At 33.6% G+C, this 18,215-nt stretch overlaps 3 protein-coding genes across 5 annotated transcripts in view; 1 reads left to right on the top strand and 2 right to left on the bottom strand.

Moving 5' to 3' along the window:
* Window positions 1-2,660, top strand: part of ezrb (ezrin b) — a 28,618-nt gene extending 25,958 nt beyond the window's left edge. For both annotated transcript variants that reach the window (XM_058756033.1, XM_058756034.1), the window contains one exon: window positions 515-2,660. In XM_058756033.1, the coding sequence (XP_058612016.1) occupies window positions 515-679 (165 nt within the window). In that variant the 3' untranslated portion in view covers window positions 680-2,660. The remainder of the gene's footprint in view (window positions 1-514) is intronic.
* A 60-nt stretch (window positions 2,661-2,720) lies between these two features.
* sytl3 (synaptotagmin-like 3) lies at window positions 2,721-13,008 on the bottom strand. Of its 2 annotated transcripts, none has more exons than XM_058756031.1 (16): window positions 12,913-13,008; window positions 10,455-10,639; window positions 10,125-10,340; window positions 9,937-10,004; window positions 9,286-9,340; window positions 9,083-9,164; window positions 8,920-8,992; window positions 8,682-8,800; window positions 7,004-7,135; window positions 6,591-6,757; window positions 6,357-6,456; window positions 5,089-5,259; window positions 4,818-4,902; window positions 4,538-4,628; window positions 3,277-3,473; window positions 2,721-3,025 (listed from the first exon to the last, which is right to left on the bottom strand). In XM_058756031.1, exons 2-16 carry the CDS (start codon window positions 10,589-10,591, stop codon window positions 2,931-2,933), a joined length of 1,788 nt encoding a protein of 595 aa, XP_058612014.1. In that variant the 5' UTR covers window positions 10,592-10,639; window positions 12,913-13,008; the 3' UTR covers window positions 2,721-2,930. The 2 variants fall into 2 exon arrangements, with proteins under 2 accessions (XP_058612014.1, XP_058612015.1); XM_058756032.1 differs by having other exon boundaries at window positions 2,722-3,025; window positions 4,818-4,899.
* Window positions 13,009-15,072: 2,064 nt separating this feature from the next.
* The window catches only part of enpp1 (ectonucleotide pyrophosphatase/phosphodiesterase 1), a 51,851-nt gene continuing 48,708 nt past the window's right edge, over window positions 15,073-18,215 (bottom strand). Inside the window, exons 23-24 of the mRNA XM_058755829.1 lie at window positions 17,202-17,729; window positions 15,073-16,083 (exon numbers count right to left, since the gene is read on the bottom strand). Coding sequence (XP_058611812.1) covers window positions 17,593-17,729 — 137 coding nt within the window. The 3' untranslated portion in view covers window positions 15,073-16,083; window positions 17,202-17,592. The remainder of the gene's footprint in view (window positions 16,084-17,201; window positions 17,730-18,215) is intronic.

Below are 18,215 nucleotides of genomic sequence, written 5' to 3'. Positions count from 1 at the left end.
AAACCCAACCGTAACACATCCCTAACCTAAATCGGAGGGAACTATAGATTAATAAGAATGTTATCAACTAGATATCCAGTAGTTCTGAAAGGGCTTACATTTGGTTAGGCCTGAACAACAATGTTGTTCTAGGTTGTTAATCCCAGCCCCGATCTCACAGCAATTCGTACATATTTTACGAGGTGGCTAATTCATACGAATTTGTATGACCTCATTCATACGATTTTTGCTAAATCGTACGTATTTTACGAGTTGCCAATTCGTATGAATTTGTACGAATGACCTACACCTAAATCTACCCGTCATTGGGGTTTAGACAAATCTTACAAAATCGTACGAATTGGTCGTGAGATAGCGTTGTTAATCCACATTTATCCTACATGAGGATGTAGGGTTAGGACTTTATTTGATTTAAGTCGTTTTCTGCAAAATCACATGGATTTAGCTCTTATTGCTCTCTTCAGTCATGGATCAAAGAAGCATCACTAAATCGCTGACATTATCTTCTTTACAGGCTCTGACCTCAGAGTTGTCCCAGGCTCGTGACGACACCAAGAAGACTCAGAACGACCTGTTGCACACAGAGAACGTGCGCGCCGGCCGAGACAAATACAAAACTCTCCGGCAGATCCGCCAGGGCAACACTAAACAGAGGATTGATGAGTTTGAGGCCTTATAAAATATCTGGACCAGGAAACTTTGGGAGGGAGGGAGGAAAGGAGTCTCAAAGCCCTTGTCCATTTTCTTTCTGTCCCTATGTCTGAGTGGTCAATGCAAGAGGCACATCCTGCGTACAAAAGCACATATGTGCGCACACGTACATGCACACAGTAATGCAACCGATTTGATTTGTTTGATATGAACACTGGTTCAACATGCACTAAACTAAATTATTAAAAAAATGCACACTTTGACACAATGTTTATCCCTTAGTGGTGTACATTGAATTTCAGGGTAATACTTTACAGTAAGAATCTGTACTGTAGCATTATTTAATATGCTTAATTATCATCATCATCAACAAACAATGAACGATTTCATTTACAATTTCAATGATCAACATCATTTATTAATGTTTGGTAATTTGTTCATTCTTTGTTTGCTGTGCTAATTAGTGATAACTTTTAATGTTTATTTATGCAGTATATGTAGCCATAAACATTAACAAAGATTAACAAATTGCTCAGTTAATTGTGTTAACTAATGTTAACATACACAGCCTTATTGTAAAACGTTACCAATTTCACAAACGCACACCAATTTCATAGAATGTACTGAAATAAATCTGCTTTTGCCATAAAAATATGAAGCTAAATGCTATTTAAACACACGTGCCAACAATGCATCCTCCTTTTGTTAAATATATGTTAGTAATTCAATAATCTGGCCAAAATATAATTTTAAATAGTTTTGGGTTGTAATAAGTGGTACTTTTTCTCCCCCTTTTTCTTATTAATGATCCACTCAGCACAGGGCTTGGCAGTATGATTAATTTGATGTATTGTCTGATATTAAAACGCTTTAATTCATGTTGAATATGGCTTTTGCCAGAATATTTGTTATAGTGTTTATTTATTCAGTCTTTTGGGTTATTTAAGGTTTATGGGTAAGATGTACTTTTCTTCCTTACTAATGACAGTACAGATTCATTTGTTTGTTTGAATTCTGTACTGACCCATCATGATTCCTTTTTGAAGATATTCATATGTAAGTTATACTTTTTTATATATATATATATATATATTGGATTATGTTCAAGTGCATGTTAAATCCTTAGATTGCCTACATTAGATACAAACTGATTTTTTTTATGACTTTGAACTAGTTACTGAATGTTTATTGCCATGACCGTGGGATGAAGGAAGATTTGTTTAATAGACTTTTGTAATCTCAGTAGGTATCTAAATGGATTTTGATATATGCTGTGTTGGTGGATCTGTGAGCAGAGTTTCTCACGGACTTGCTAGCAGCTCTTCATATTTGAATTAATACTATTAAAAATAGCACAAATCAGGTAGTGTTAAGACACCTTTACTCTGCTGGTGGGACCAAATGTAAAATTTATCCAACAGATGAATGGAGTTTTATGAGTAACATACAAATGGGCGAATATGACAATTTAGTAAATTGTTTCTGTGATGCCTGTAACCATGCGGTGCCACTTTCATAAAAAATAGAATAGTATTTTTGTTGCATTTTTTTTTTGGTTTTTGTACATAGGCTGAAGGTCTTAAATGTATTTGTTTTCTCCAATTGATCCTGACTGTTAATTCATTCTTGATTTTCCACCATCAAAATCAGCTGTTTTAATCACTCGCAGCACTTTGAGCGCTTGTGTTTAAAATATTACTTGATATCATCCATACACAGATAAGCTTTTCACACTACGCACTACCAACCAAAGGCAGATGAGGACTGTTTTTACAGGGCTTAACATTGTTTTGGTTTTTTTAACCCTGGGTTATGAAGCTAGTAACTAACCCAGGTTAAGAACTAGTTGACCCTGGGTTAACATTTTAAAGTGTGACTTATGTGTATAATAGAAATGAGTTGTTATCAGTAGTAATATAAACTCAATTATCAAGCTTCACAATTGGATTTATTTATTTTCCCCTAAAAGGTGTTTATTATAGTAGAAATAAAGATTTATGATGAACAGATTTGGGTGTTTATTTAAGAACAGAATACTGCACTGCATGCCATCTTTGTAGAAATATTTAGTTTATTAAATAAGTTATGAAATGATGAATATAAAATTAAATATACTGTATATAAAACAACAACAACACAGAAAACAGTTCATGTCTGAAGAAATGGGAATGAGGCACTTTGAAGACAATCTGGGCATTGGTTTGTCAGGATTGCGCTTGTAAGCACAACTGTCACTTGCCAGGATGTGTGGGTTGATGGAAAGGAGCCACGTTCTTCAGTTATGACTTCATGCTTGTGCTGACATTTGCATGAAATGGAAGAACGAAGTCATGCCACTCTCCTGGCATCTGCTGCAGACGTTGCCATGACGATTCTGCCAAAATAAGCAGACAGGATGACATACAAGCCCATATTTTTAATGTGTTTTTGAGTGTTCAGACAGTATTTTTAGAGAAGTCTGCTGATGCTCATTTATAGATGTAAAAAAAACAACTACTGACGTCAATAATTTATGAGTCTTGATCTCATGTGAGTGTACATCACTTTAAATCCATCACACGTGTTAAACTTTCAGTGGAAAATACCTAGGCCACCTTTAATGTCTGTTTTGTGTGTGGAGCTCACCTCCGGCCAGCCGTGCTGATCTCAGTAAACGGTCAGCGAGGCTGAAGGTGTTTTTCTCCCACAGGTTGAGCTGCAGCGTGGCCAGCTGGAGCTCCTGACGTGTCAGTCTGCTAAAGTTCATTTGGACAGAACCAGCAGTCTTCTTCAGCGCTGGACTTCTCTGCACCAGCTCTCGATCTCCAGGGAGGCAAAGGATTCTGGGAAGACATTAATACCCAATTAATGCACATAAAATCAAGTCATGTGCCATATATGCCTTCAGATTTTGGCACAACATTTAAATTTTTGTGGATAGTCTTTTTTAATTATTCAGTACTGTTCAAAAATCTGGGGTCAGTATATATATATGTGTGTGTGTGTGTATATATATATATATATATATATATATATATATATATATGTGTGTGTGTGTATATATATATATATATATATATATATATATATATATGTGTGTGTGTGTGTGTGTGTATATATATATATATATATGTGTGTGTGTGTGTGTGTGTATATATATATATATATATATATATATATGTGTGTGTGTGTGTGTGTATATATATATATATATATATATATGTATATGTGTGTGTGTGTGTGTGTGTGTATATATATATATATATATATATATGTGTGTGTGTGTGTATATATATATATATATATATATATATATGTGTGTGTGTGTGTGTGTGTGTGTGTGTGTGTGTATCTATTTATGTGTGTATATATATATATATATATATATATATATATATATATATATATATATGAATACTGTTATCCTGCAAGGATTCATTACGTTGATCAAAAGTGAGAGTAAAGAAATGTGTAATATTACAACATTTCGAATTTAAATAAATCCTGTTCAATAAAATGTTATTTTCATCAAAGAAACCTGAAAAAAAATGTATTATGGCTTTAACCATATGAAATGTTATCAAATCAGCATATTAGAATGATTTCAGAAGGCTACTCTTTTTAAAATGATAATATTTCACTATATTAGTACTGTAGTGTGCATATAAGAGAGTATATATATATATATATATATATATAATGTTACATAATTATAATTGCATTACAATGTTAAAATGTTAAAATTAAATTACAGCTTAGCAGAAAATTATGCATTAAAACGCCTTTATAATTTGTAGTCAAATCTAATATTGCATGCCTAGTTTTGCAACCATAGCATTGCTCTTTATATAAGTGTATTGGAACTACTTCAGACATAGGCTTCATACACACAGTTAATGTCACTCACCCTTCAATGTAAGCTGTTTTTGACAGAAAGTGCAGCTTCGATACATCAGTGATGATGACTTTGAGCTGTCCTGCTGCTCCAATCAAAAGGTCTGTATAGATAGAGTAATTACACTCAATATGTTTTTATTCTGAAATAGGCCTAATTTATGTTTCAATACATTTGAATTTGCATTTATAACGAGCTCATAAAGAATGGAACAAAGCCCAGAAAAGACAGTCTTTGACTCATTCACACACAGTCATTCATAGTCTTGTGTAATGGAATGCAAGTCCCATACCAGTTGTGTGTAGGTAAGTCTGTGGCAGGAACTGGAATTGAGCTTTAAGCAGCAGCTCGACATCGCCGCCTAGTGGATGACCCTGCTATGAAAGAACAAGCTTCAGTGTTCAGATCAGCAGATATACAGTATCTCAGAACATGAGCAAATGTGGGCAATTTTAGAAAATTTCTTATACAGCTTGCCCAGTAGAAATCACTTGAAGACTTAATTTAAGAGCAGACAATTTCATAAAGTTCTAATGAAGTCAGTCCAGTTTGACTGTTTTTACCTTTGGACCGAGTGCGTAGCAGACAGAGCGCTGAGTGTCTGTGCTCTCCAGACACAAGTCAGCCAGACGGATGAGCGTCTCGCCCAGAAAGAGCCTCCGCTTGAGTCCCCTGCAGTGCCACACTGACACCTGAACTGCACTGCTGCCCAGCTGCTCAGCAGCAACCACACACTGCAAACACACACCAAACAGTTCAGCACACAAAAACCTCAAAATACAGTCATACTTTCAATTTCTATCTGTGCAGATTTAAAAAAAAAAAAAAAAAAAATGTGTAAATAAATAAATAGTACTTTTAAATAAATACAGCTGAATTCAATTTAAAATGTCTTAATACACACTAAAAAAATTGTCACAATTAAAAAATAAATAATAATAATAAAGCTACTGCTTTTTCTTTAAAAAGTCAGCTGGGTTATAATGCCACAAAAAGACCATTTAGCAAAGGGACACTTAAAGCAAAACAAAACAAAATAAAAATAATAATAAAATAACATTAAATCAAATTAAATCAAATTAAATTTAATTAAATGGGATTAAATTAAAATCCCAGAAACTACAGTATTCTGGTGATTATTAAAAGTTAAACTGTTTTTTACACTTTGCTGTAAAGTCTGGTTTTGTTTCCAGTGTCTGGTTGTAAACATTCATTGTGTTATTGTGGAATTTCAAACAATTTTTATAGGTTGTGAGAGCAAAACAAATAATATTTTGCTCACTCAGTTTCTGTTTGTAAATTTGCTTTTCTTATTACAAAATTTACTAACTTTGCTAATTTATTCACTCTCACTAATAATGTTTGCTTATCTCACCACTTTAATGTACACTTTCATTGCAGGGTTATTATAGATAACTAAAACTACAACAAAAAAAATTAATAAATAATAATAATAATAATAATAATAATAAAAAAAATGAAATAACATAAAAACCTTAAACTTACTGCCAAAGTAACATGTCTTATTTTCATTTAGTTTAACTTGACTAAAACTAAAACCTGAAATAAATAATAAAAACTATATTGGCATTTTAATAAAAATAATGAAAATGACAAAACAATACACAACAAAATGGTTGACACTAACTAAAATTAAATTGGAAAAAAATTAAATAAAATAAGTCAAAACAATAACAACAATTATAATAGTAGGCCTAGTACCTCAGTGATACTAAAATAACAATTTATTTTTTATTTTTTATTAAACATTTAAACAAAAAAATAAATTTGTAAACAGTGTTTACCAGTAAATTCTGTTGTAAATACTCACAGTAAAGGCTTCATTGTAAACCGGGTTATTTCCCCTCTTGACTGCTGTCTTCATCTTATAATCGTGGTATTTCTTTGGAAGCAAACAGACCTTCACATACCTGTTTGTTCAGAAAGAAACAATTTCTTATTAGGCAAACTGTATATGAGCCAAATATGTTACAGCAACAATGTTCTGCTAACATTGTTCAATCTGTAATACACAGCAAGCATGCACTCCATCAAAACAACTTACGGATGACATTTCTTCTTCATATCTCCAAACATCAGATTTTTGCAGGCTTTGATAGTTATCTGCAAACAGGACGTCCTGTTGTTGTAACCGAAGGCAACCTCTACTTCTCCAGTCACACTAGTGTTTTCAAACATCCCACAATCCATTCCTGTGCTACTGTTGCTGTCCTGTACAAAACATGTTTTTGAATGAATTCATATTTATTAACATTACACTTTTTTATGTTGATGTTTAAAGTCGTGAGAGAGAATTAATACACAATACATCACTCATCCCCATGAGCCTGTAAGCGTTTTCTAATAAACAATTTTGCAGAAAGTTATCTTGCAGAATTTTGCAGACCTTAGGCAGTTTGCTTCCTGCACTCATCAGTTATCTGATCAAACAGAATTAAATATTGTGTGAATCCATACCCTCTGCTCATCGCTGTATGCAGATGTATATGAAGCGTCGTCATCTGTCAGGTAAAGTGTACTTGTTGAAGGGTACTGCTCTGTGCCTCTGCTGTTCTGGGATAGATTGGGAAGGCTTGGTGCTTTACACAGCTGTGGGGAGACCAAATCAATCAGGATGTCACACTAATGTCAAATGTTTAGTCAATCTCATTCTTCACCTTCACACTTACACAGTAAAACAGTGATTCTCACAAAGGTTCGATTATTAGGGGGTCACAACAAACTCCCAAAGGGTCTCAAGATGACTTGAAATGATTGAAATTAAAATAAATAAATAATAATACATTTTTGAAGAACCAGGATTTTCACAGTCTTTGAAAGTGTGATTTCTATACATGGAAAAGTCATGTAAAAACTTACAATTTAATGGGCATTTTTATATTAAATATACTTTTATTTTTTTCTACTTTTGAAATATTGGTAACACTTTACAGTAAGGTTTCATTTATTGACAATAGTTCAAATGAAATAACAAGCATGTATTAATCTTAGTTAATGTTTATTTAGAATTGTATTACTAGGTGTATCTATTAATGTTATTTAATGAACCTGAGCATGAACTAACAGTGTGTTAATTAACTAAGATTAATAAAGAAGAGTGCTGTCAAATGATTAATCACGATTAATCGCATCCAAAATAAAAGTTTTTGTTTGCATAACATATGTGTGTGCGCTTTGTATATTTATTATGTATATATAAAGGCACACACAAACAGCATATATTTTGAAAATATTTACATGTATTTTATATATTTACACATATGCGTATATAAATATATTTAATATATAAACGTAACATATTTTTCTTAAATATACATGCATGTGTGTGTATTTATATATACATAATAAATATATACAGCACACATACATTACGTAAACAAAAACTTTTATTTTGGATGCGATTAATCGTTTGACAGCACTAATAAAGAATAATATGGTAATAAATGTACTGATAATTTTTGGTTAATGTGAGCTAATGCATTATCTAATGTTAAAAAAATGTAAAATGTTAACTAAAAAAACTACATTAAAAAAAAAAGTATTTTACTGGTTACAAATTGTGAATAAATAAATAAAAAAACGTGTCTAGAATTGCTTTAAAAAATCAGAACCACTGGAGAGCTCAAACACATCTAAAGCATTAATTATTCTTAGTTAATATTCATTTCAAAATGTACATTATTAAAATCAACTGTTAATATCAACTGACCTGAGATAACATGAACTAACAAATGTTACTAACATTAACTACTAACATTAACAAAGATTAATGAATAATGTAACTATCAATGTGCAGCACATTTCTTAACGTTAGCTAAAACATACTTTTACAAAAAAAAAAAAAAAAATGTTGAGAACGACTGGAGATTTCAAACACAGCAGGCAATGGTTATTAATTGTCATCTGCCCATTTTTCAAGTGAAACCTGGTTGGCTGGAAAACCAAAGTGGATTTATCAAAAACAGTTTTGACAGATGAATCGCCCAGTCTCACATTTAGATCGCTCATTCATCAACAGCAATGAAGGACGACACCCTTTCTTCTTCATTTGAAGTGAATTGGTCACGTCCCTCATGGCATTGAATGGGAATTACAGGAAATGAACTGCAATACAAATGCTACCGCATAGACCTACATTGGTTTTGTTGATGGCACTCTCTGATCGGCTCTTGTGTCTTGAGTTCTGCAGCAGTCCGTGATCCACAGTCAGCTGACCCGCTTCCACACTCAGATCATTCTGAGATTTAGAGAACTCTAGCATCAGGACAAGACAAAACATCCCAGATCAGGCTGTTGTAGAGACTCTTGTGGCTATATGAGTTATTACAATGTTATTACAATCAACACAGAGTAGGCTCGTTTTGTTTTCTTACTTTTTATGTGAGCACTGACAGACATCATCAGGTTCTCCACGGATTTAGTAAATGGCTTTGATTTTTTGAGGTCCTAGTTTAATACAAAGACACACAAACACATTATTAGGTAATGAAGAAATGCAAAGAAAAAAGAAAAAGAAAAACACATTACTCTTCTCACCTGTTCTGTTAAATGAATCAATCTGTTATATGATGGGGCTTCATAAACAGGAGGAGGAGTTGGAGGCACGACTGCAATAAAGCTACAACACAAAATAATAACAATAAAAACACTTTGAAATCATTGATTAAAAGGAGTTTGAACCGTCAAAGTAAATGTGATTATTATATTGATTATTGTAACTATATTTGAGGGTTTCCAACCTGAGCCGATGATAAGATTGTAATAGTTTGTCTCCGATGGTTTCATGACTGTTTTCTAAAAGCAATACAGAAAGACAACATTCATAATTAATTCCAAGCTAAGATTAACACACAAACCATCAATTGTGTGTGTGTGTGTGTGTGTGTGTGTGTTATATGTATTATAAACTTTTTTTTTGAAAATACCTATAGAAAAAGTTTATATACTTCTATAATGACTGGTTTTAGGATGGATTTTCATATACATAAAATATATATATATATGTCCAAAATGTGTTAATTACACAGACATAAATATATAAATTTGTTTTGGCTAGGTATAGATGTTAATATATGAAACTGTTTTTATTTCTAATAGGATTCATATATGATTTTACTTTATATGACAATATATTTAATATATGAAATTTTGATATACGTATGTACATATATTACATATCAGTGGATAATAGACAGTGTAGACAATGGTCAATTATACAATTAACCATAATTATTGAAACATTTTGGCTGAGGAATGCAGTGATTGACCAATCAAACTCCAGTATTCCAGTGAGCCGTGTAATAATATTTAAAGTGGAAACTGAGTAAATTCAAAACAACGGTTGTGCACAGAAATGGTTCCTAACAATTAGCTAATGCAAACAGACAAACCTCTGACATTCGGAAATTTCTTTGCTTGCTGTTCCAGAAACCATTCACCAGATTTGATCTTAAATTCCCTGCAGAGAAGTTGTGAAAATGTATCTAATTTATGTCATTCATTCAAAGCTTTAAAGACTGTTAAATGATGTATTTCTCACAGATTTGAATGTTATAAATCCACGGGGTTTTGTCTTTACCTGTATGCATGACACATTGTGCACTTCCACTCCTGTGCAGACTGGACGACCCGACAGTGCTTACAGATGCGATGGCTGCACCCGCAGCACACCGATCCACAGTCCCAGAACTTTCCCAGAAGCCGCTGACAGCGTGCACATGATCTTTGACCATAGGGACACGTGATGGTCTTGGCACCCTGTCGACAGATACCCTGAAGTTCTACCTTTAGCCTCCTAAAACAAATTAGTTTGAAATGTTATTTTAGATTTCATAGTACAACGCAGTTGTATTTTTTCTGCACACTGACAAAATAAGGACACATATGCTCTAAAGGTATGTTTTCATACCTGATTCTGTCTGTTTCGATGGTTCGAAGTGCTTTGTCTCTCTGAAGAACCTCCAGGACTCTTTCTCTCTCCAAAGCCTGGAATAACCCGAGGTCCATAGGGCAGACGTGATCCCAGTTTTCCTGTTCGAGTTTCATTTCCTCCACAGCTCAGTTCAGGTCTAAAGATGCCACTTTGCTCAGATTCTGAAAAAATTGTTCCATGGTAAAGATGTAATGATGTTCTTATTAGGCTTTTCATCAAATAAAGTGTTCAATAAATATTAAATAATAGGTCAAATTCATTTTATATAAAACAAATGCTGATATGGCATGTTTTTGTCAGTTCGCAGTCAGCACTGCCCCAGCTGCTACCAAGCAAGCACCATTTTGTGACATTGGCAGGGTCATTTTGAAACATTATAATAGGCTGTAGATTAAATATAACATGCTGTAGGTCAAGGGGTGTCCAGTCCTGCTGCTGGAGAGCCGCTAATTAAGGTCTTAGCCATAGCCTACAATAGAAACTTCCAGACTGTGTGTTGAGGGAAGTTGGAGTTAAACTCTGCAGGACAGTGGCCCTCCAGGACCGAGTTTGGACGCCCTTGATTGTAGGTTATAATCTAAATCTAGAGATCAGGGAGCGGAATCAAGTATGGAGTGAATGGTTTAAACTCAACACTCAACTTTCACGGTAATGCTTCAGATGTAGTGTTGTGATACCATGTAAAAATAACCGAAAGTAATACTTTTCATCATTCTGAATGCATAGTTATTATATTGTTCACATTAAATTTCTTTTGTTTTGTTTAGACTACTTTCATATTATGTTTGCGACTTGAATGTGTGACTCGAATCTGAGGTAAGAGTTTCTCAGCAGCTTTACTTTCATACAAGGTTTTTTTTTTGTTTTTTTTTTATGCCAGTGTTGCCTTCACCTCTTCTAATAACTGAGAACATCTGACCACATGACCCACCAAACCACATCATGAGCAAGCAGTAGGCTACAGAGTAATGTCATAAATAGCTAGACAGAGTGAAACCGTATACGCATGACATCTTTTTTTAACAGTGAAGGTGTTTAATTTGTCACACGATTGAAAAATATTTGCACACACAATCCAACAATTCAAGAATAGCGCAGGTGGAACTCAAGAACGCATTCTGTGAGAAGGTTTACCTCGGGTGGATAAACTGAAACTCGACTCGACTATTCCGTTTCAAAAAACAAAAGGGTTATACTGAGTTCTGAAGCCACTTTTTGTAACATTATTCAATAATGTTACAATAACATTTTGTTAGGCTACTCAATGTTTTGTAGCACTATTCAATAATCTGCAACAATATGTCTTGGGGTTTTCTCATCAAACACTGATTGAGATATTAATCATTGTATGTGCTGTCGATAATGTTTGCATCCCTAGTTAAAATGCATCAGAAAATATTACCATGCATAGTGCAGTTAACAAAAGGAGGGGACCTATAGCCACGGCAAAGCTGAGTCAACAGATGGAATTCAGCGGAGTGTGAGAAATGTTTTCTGTCATTTCCCACGTTCTTCATGAGCTCATTTACGTGAAGTGTCTCGGTGGACTCATATCTGGTGAACTGCGCTTGTCATGCAATGATTGGGTTATGTGGGAGCCCACAACGTCTGGCCCTGACAGCTCTCTGCGAGGGGCTTTTGCTGCAAGAGCCACTTCCAGGAAAGGGTTATCTAAGAAATGGCCAGACGTATCTATTATACACTTAGCTGTGAGATGAAAATCAGCTTCCCATAGATCAGATGTTTTCAGTCAGATGGCCTGCTTGACATTCAGTTTTTTTTTTGTTTGTTTTTTTTTTTCTCATTAAGACATGTATATGTTTGAATTGCCAAGCACTAGACACTAAACTAAACTGATCTGCAGTGACTGCTTCAATTCTTTCAGCTGAGCTACATGCATCATGCACTTAAAACCTTTCTCTAGCAGGGATGTCACAACAATGTGTGATTCTATACCCTATAGAGGGATTTTTTGTAAATATGCTAAAAAAAAAAACTAAATCGGTTATGCTGAAGAAAAAAGAATACACCTTTTTGTACTGCAATATTAGAATCAACTGAATAATCTTTTGAAATAAGAATGACACTTTGGTCAAATTTTGGTTTTGAAGATATTTCATATTTCACAACTGTCTTTGCACACATTGACAGCCCTAAAAACATTTTAAGTCAGTGTTGGTTAACAGCATTGACAATGTTTCTGTTAATATGACTTTTAAATGTTAAGTAACACAATAACTAAAACAGCAACATTATGTACAACAGGTCTTGCAAATATAAAAGTTTACTGACACTGATGTTCTTCACTAAAACATGTTACACTTTGCTGTTAATAAACTTCACCTCATTTAAATTTGGCAGCTTTGATGATTGTATATTATAATAATCGCCACACTGATGTGTCGTCGAGATCAAATATTGCTTGCAGACTTACCTTCCAGCCTGTTCGATGTGATGATGTGAATTGACAGCTCAGAGATCTGCAATCTCAACTCTATATAAAGAGACAGAGTTGTTCGTCATTTTCCACATCCTTCCTGTTCACATGATGATGACACAGGGCTGTGAAACTGAAATAAACCAGAGCAACAGTATATTCAGTTGAAGAGTGCTATGTAAGGCCGCAGAAGCAGATTGATTCTCAAGCATCTTTAAACAGAAATTTTTCACAGTTATTTCATTTAGATTTTCTAACATGCTTTTTTTCTTTAGCTTATAATTAATGTAATGTGTGTATACATGTTAATCAGTATTTTACAAAAGGTTTTTAAACATATTTTACAATGCAAAAAGTTTTTTGTTTGATTTGTTTTTAAATCATGAACGTAAATGTAACAACCTGAACTAAACTTGTAATATTATAAGGAGGTAAAATGATCATATTTTGATCATATCTGCAGGGGTCCTGATTTTATTTATTTTTTTATTTTTTTTATTAAAGGTTCTTGTCATGTGACAGCAAAATTGTTTCCTGCTACTACCACAAATAGTTTTTAAATATTAATATTTTAAAACAAAACCGCTTCACTGCTCACCTTGCTTAAAACACAGTATACAAAACATACTTTCAAAAATACTTTCAGCCTTTTATAGATTTTCTTCATCATGATTTCAAAATATATGCATATTTATATTTTATTATTATAAATATTAATAAAATATACACTACTGTTTAAATTTTGGACTGTTTAAAGTCTCCTGTGCTCACCAAGGCTGCATTTTTCACAGACAGAGAGACAGATGAATGAATGAATTAATTAATTAATGAATTTAATAAAGTAATATTGCAAAATATATGGTCCTTCAGAAAGCAAAGCTGACTTGGTGAGTAGTTATATCCAATACTATGTGTCAGTTTGATGATTTATGTCCTGATTTATGCCCTGTCAGCGTTGACTGACAGGTTGTCATATTTTCAAAATGAAAGAGATATAAAATATAAGGATGTTTCAACTATTATCATCATTTCCTTTTGACCCTAATAAACTGGTAATGAATTTACTATGACAAGTGATACAATGTAGGCTACAGTTCTCAAGGTTGTTCAAGGTTGTTTTGATCCTACAGAGGTGTTAGCATACACACATTGAGATGATAAAGAAAAACATGCACCTTTTTCAGACACATATAGAAATATGGTGTTGGTGAATTCTTTAATTCTATGTTTCAGTACTCATACAATCAAAACAGTGATGTCTAAGCTATCAACATTTAGCCTATAGATCAAGCAGAACTAAACCGTTTAGGGGTTTGACAAAAACAAAGAACAACCCTCAGACACGACACCTTTCTTTTATCCCCAACCTGGAAAGGTAGACGTCCTGACAACCTTCCTTATTCAGAGGCGGATGTAGACGGGCCGGTAGGAACAAATTGGTGACTAGGCAATAACATATACCATACAGATCACACAAACATTGATCCTGTTAAGGTGTCACTCACTACATCACCCTTTGCTAAGCCATTTTTCCACAATCAGGAAGAACCCCTGTCTACACTGTAAAAAGTGATAAGTTGACTTAACTTAAAAAAATTGAGGAAACCCGTTTCACTTAACTTTTTATTATTATTATTATTATTATTATTATGTACTTAATAATTTAATAGCCATAAATCAGGTCATAAATCTGACCATGTACACATTTGACATATGACAACCTGTCAATCAACGCTGACAGGGGTCATAAATAATCAAACTGACACATAGCATTGGATATAACTACTTTGGTGCTCAAACTTTATTATTATTATTATCATTTATTAAAGTTGAAAACAGTTGTGTTGCTTTTTGTTTTTCTTCAGGATTCTTTAATTAATAGAAAATTCAAATGAACAGCATTTATTTGTCACTTTTGACTATTTCAAAAAAAAAAAAAAACTTACTGACTTCCTATTTTTGAATGGTAGTGTATTTTTTTTTTTTACATTTTTTGATAAATATATAGGTCCAGACCTATATATACAAAAAAAAAAAAAAAAAAAGAAAATCACATTATTGATCTAAACTAAAAATATAGTAACTTATTGAAGAGGATAATTTTGACAGTGATGCTTAATTGTATTGAACCACAACAAATTGCACAAACAAAATACATATAACACAAATATTAAATATTTAATCAATATTCAACAAATGAGACAATCTACAGTACAATCTCATCTCTGCTTACACGTTATGAACTTTGAATAACAAAAGTAACACAAATGTAATAAAGAATGTTGATGCAAATTCATTGGTATCAAAACTGACCTGAGAGAGTGAATCCATTTAATCTCCAGAAAAAGATGCACAGTGACATAAATTTTGCTTTTGTTGTCTGATGTAATTCTGCATTCTCGCCTGAAGGGGCAGTACAAACCCCTATTATACATGAGTAAATAAATTATGAATTGGCTGTATATGCTACAGACTGCTGGAAACAGCGTTTGTTTCATTTGTTGTAATAAAATATAACAAAACAATGTATAGCAAGTGACACTTTGAAAATGATTCCTGTGGAAAATGCAGCTTTCCTGTTGTTTGCACAAAAGCTCATGATACGGTTTCATTTGAGAATCCTCTTTCTTTTTGGAACGGGCTGAATGCAGGACCCACAGTCCAACCACAGTTAAATCACTAACATGTGTGCTGCAAAACAGCTTTTATTTATTTATTTTTTTGGAAAAGCAGAATTTTAGTTTCTCTAGGATTGCTGGACCAGTTTCTGGTACACTCGGTACTTCCCCAGATATAAATAGATTGCCTCTGAGAATAAAGATTTCATTAAAGCAATAAAACGTTTTATTTTCCCATTTTTGCAGTTCAAAGACTCTCATGATGATCTTGTGTCTTTGTTTCAGAGTCTGGTAAAGCTCAGCTGCGTTTCAATGATGAAAAGATCCATTCCATTCCAAAAATGTGCCGTTTGTGGCCTGCAGACGCAGTGAAACGAGGTCTAAGTTCAGAAAGTTTCTAGTAAGTTTTGAGTGTGGTTTTGAGTTGTAATGTTTCAGCAACAGATATCCGGTCATGGTAAAAACTCAAGCCTGTCAGAAGCTCAACGTCTCTGATTCGCGCCATGTGAAACTGAACCCAATCCTGGAGCCATGAGTAGTCTGAGCCATTCTGGAGAAATAAATGATAAAACAAAACAGGGTGTGTAAAAATAAACGCATAATCAGATATGAGAGAGAAACACAACAATTCCTTTGTTCAATAACTTATTCCATATTATGCTTGCCCTTGTGAAAAAGCAGCACACTTTAGCATACTTTTAAGAGTACTTAAGGAAATAATATAATTTAAGTGTGAACTGAATGTAATGTTTTCAGCAACTTTAAATCTACATTAAATTCAATTAGTTGAAATTTTTGACCCATTCAGATAGGACTTAAAGGGATAGTTCACCCAAAAATGAAAATTCTGCCATTAATTACCCTCATGTTGGTCCAAACCTGTAAGTCCTTCGTTCATCTTCGGAACACAAAATAAGATATTTTTGATGCATTCCGAGAGCTTTCTGACCCTCCCATAGACAGCAAGGATCCTTACACGATCAAGACGTAGCAAGGAGATCGTTAAAATAGTCCATGTGACATCAGTCATACGAAGCTATGAGAATACTTTTTGAGCGCAAAGAATCACATACGTAAACAACGTATGCAATGTATGTAGGCGGATACATTGTTTAGGTTGCGTACGTTTTGATCTGAACATAAACAATGTATCCACGTACATACGTTGTTTACGTATGTGATACTCTCCAAAATGGTGCTATAGGGTGACACAGAGGAGACAAATTGTTGAATAAAGTCGTTATTTTTGTTTTCTTTGTGCACAAAAAGTATTCTTGTAACTTCGTTAGGATCCTTGCTGTCTATTGGAGGGTCAGAGAGCTCTCGGAATTCATCAAAAATCTCTTAATTTGTGTTCCGAAGATGAACGAAGGTCTTATGGGTTTGGAAAGACATGAGGGTGAGTAATTAATGACAGAATTTTCATTTTTGGGTGAACTATCCCTTTAAGTACATCTTTATATGTAATTTCATATTTAGCTCTATCATCTTTGAAATATGGTTGAAGTGTACTGCAAAATGTTTGTTGTTTAACTAGTTTCATTTTGTTTTGTTTTTATTAACTTAAGTGGTTAACAAGTTACCTAACAAGCAAGTTACTCAGCTACTTCCTTAGTACAATCTTATGGTCACTGTGGTTTAGATCATGAATGGCTGATTATTACATACATGACATGTTTCCAGATGATCAGCTCGATGAGGCAGAACGAAAGACACAGCATCTAGAGGACCGTCACACTGTCGGATGGGAAGGGACGAGTTCTTACAACTTGTAAGAATCACAAAGAAATGTGTCGGGATGGGAGCCCTTTCCTGAAAGCAGAAGAGAATCATCTATATGAGGGAAGAATTCAGTCTAATGCATTGTTAAATACATTTTTGGCATTATTTGGCCACTAGTGGGCAGTATGTGAACTACCAATAGGTCTGGTCGTAAATGGGGCATTTGGCCTAATAAAATATTTTTATCATATGATGTTAGACTTGAGCATAAAGTCTGGTGCACTTTGTATCTTGTTCTTGTCATCTTAGACAGGAAAACACCATCTGACCAAACAACTTACGGGGTTCCCTTGTTCATAAAGTCATAGTTCCCATCAAAGTCATTGTCAAATATTGGTCCGCTCACAACATTGACTCCATTCAGCTTTTGTGAATACTTCACCAGCAGAACATCGTGAAAGCGATTCCAGATATCTGTCACAAAGACATTAAACATGAACAACAGTGACACTATGAACAAACATGAAAGACCTGAGAGCCACAGAACAGACACAGCAGTGTTATTATCAATATATTACTGATATAAACATTTACTAAAATAAAACAAAGTTTTATGTTAGCATTTTATGTGCGAAGACAGCACCTCATGTTTGTTTAGTTTAAGTTAACATTAAAATAACTAAAACTAAATAAACTAAATCTTAATTCAAACTATTTAGACATTTAAAAAAAAAGAGCATTAAAAATGCCAATAATTACTAACCAAAATTAAAATGAAAACAGATACTGGTACTAAAATAACACTGAGACACACAGTCCAGGAGAGGTTTATGTAACATGATAACACCAAATGATATGTAAAACAGTGATAACAATGTTCAAGACATAATCACAATGTTAGTGCAGAGTGCTGTCCATAATTCTGTTTATGCATAATTACTGTACTTAAAATGCTTAATT

This window comes from Onychostoma macrolepis, chromosome 20 (assembly GCF_012432095.1).
Source record: "Onychostoma macrolepis isolate SWU-2019 chromosome 20, ASM1243209v1, whole genome shotgun sequence".
Classification (NCBI taxonomy): Eukaryota; Metazoa; Chordata; class Actinopteri; order Cypriniformes; family Cyprinidae; genus Onychostoma; species Onychostoma macrolepis.
This window is presented reverse-complemented; position numbering and strand designations above follow the sequence as displayed.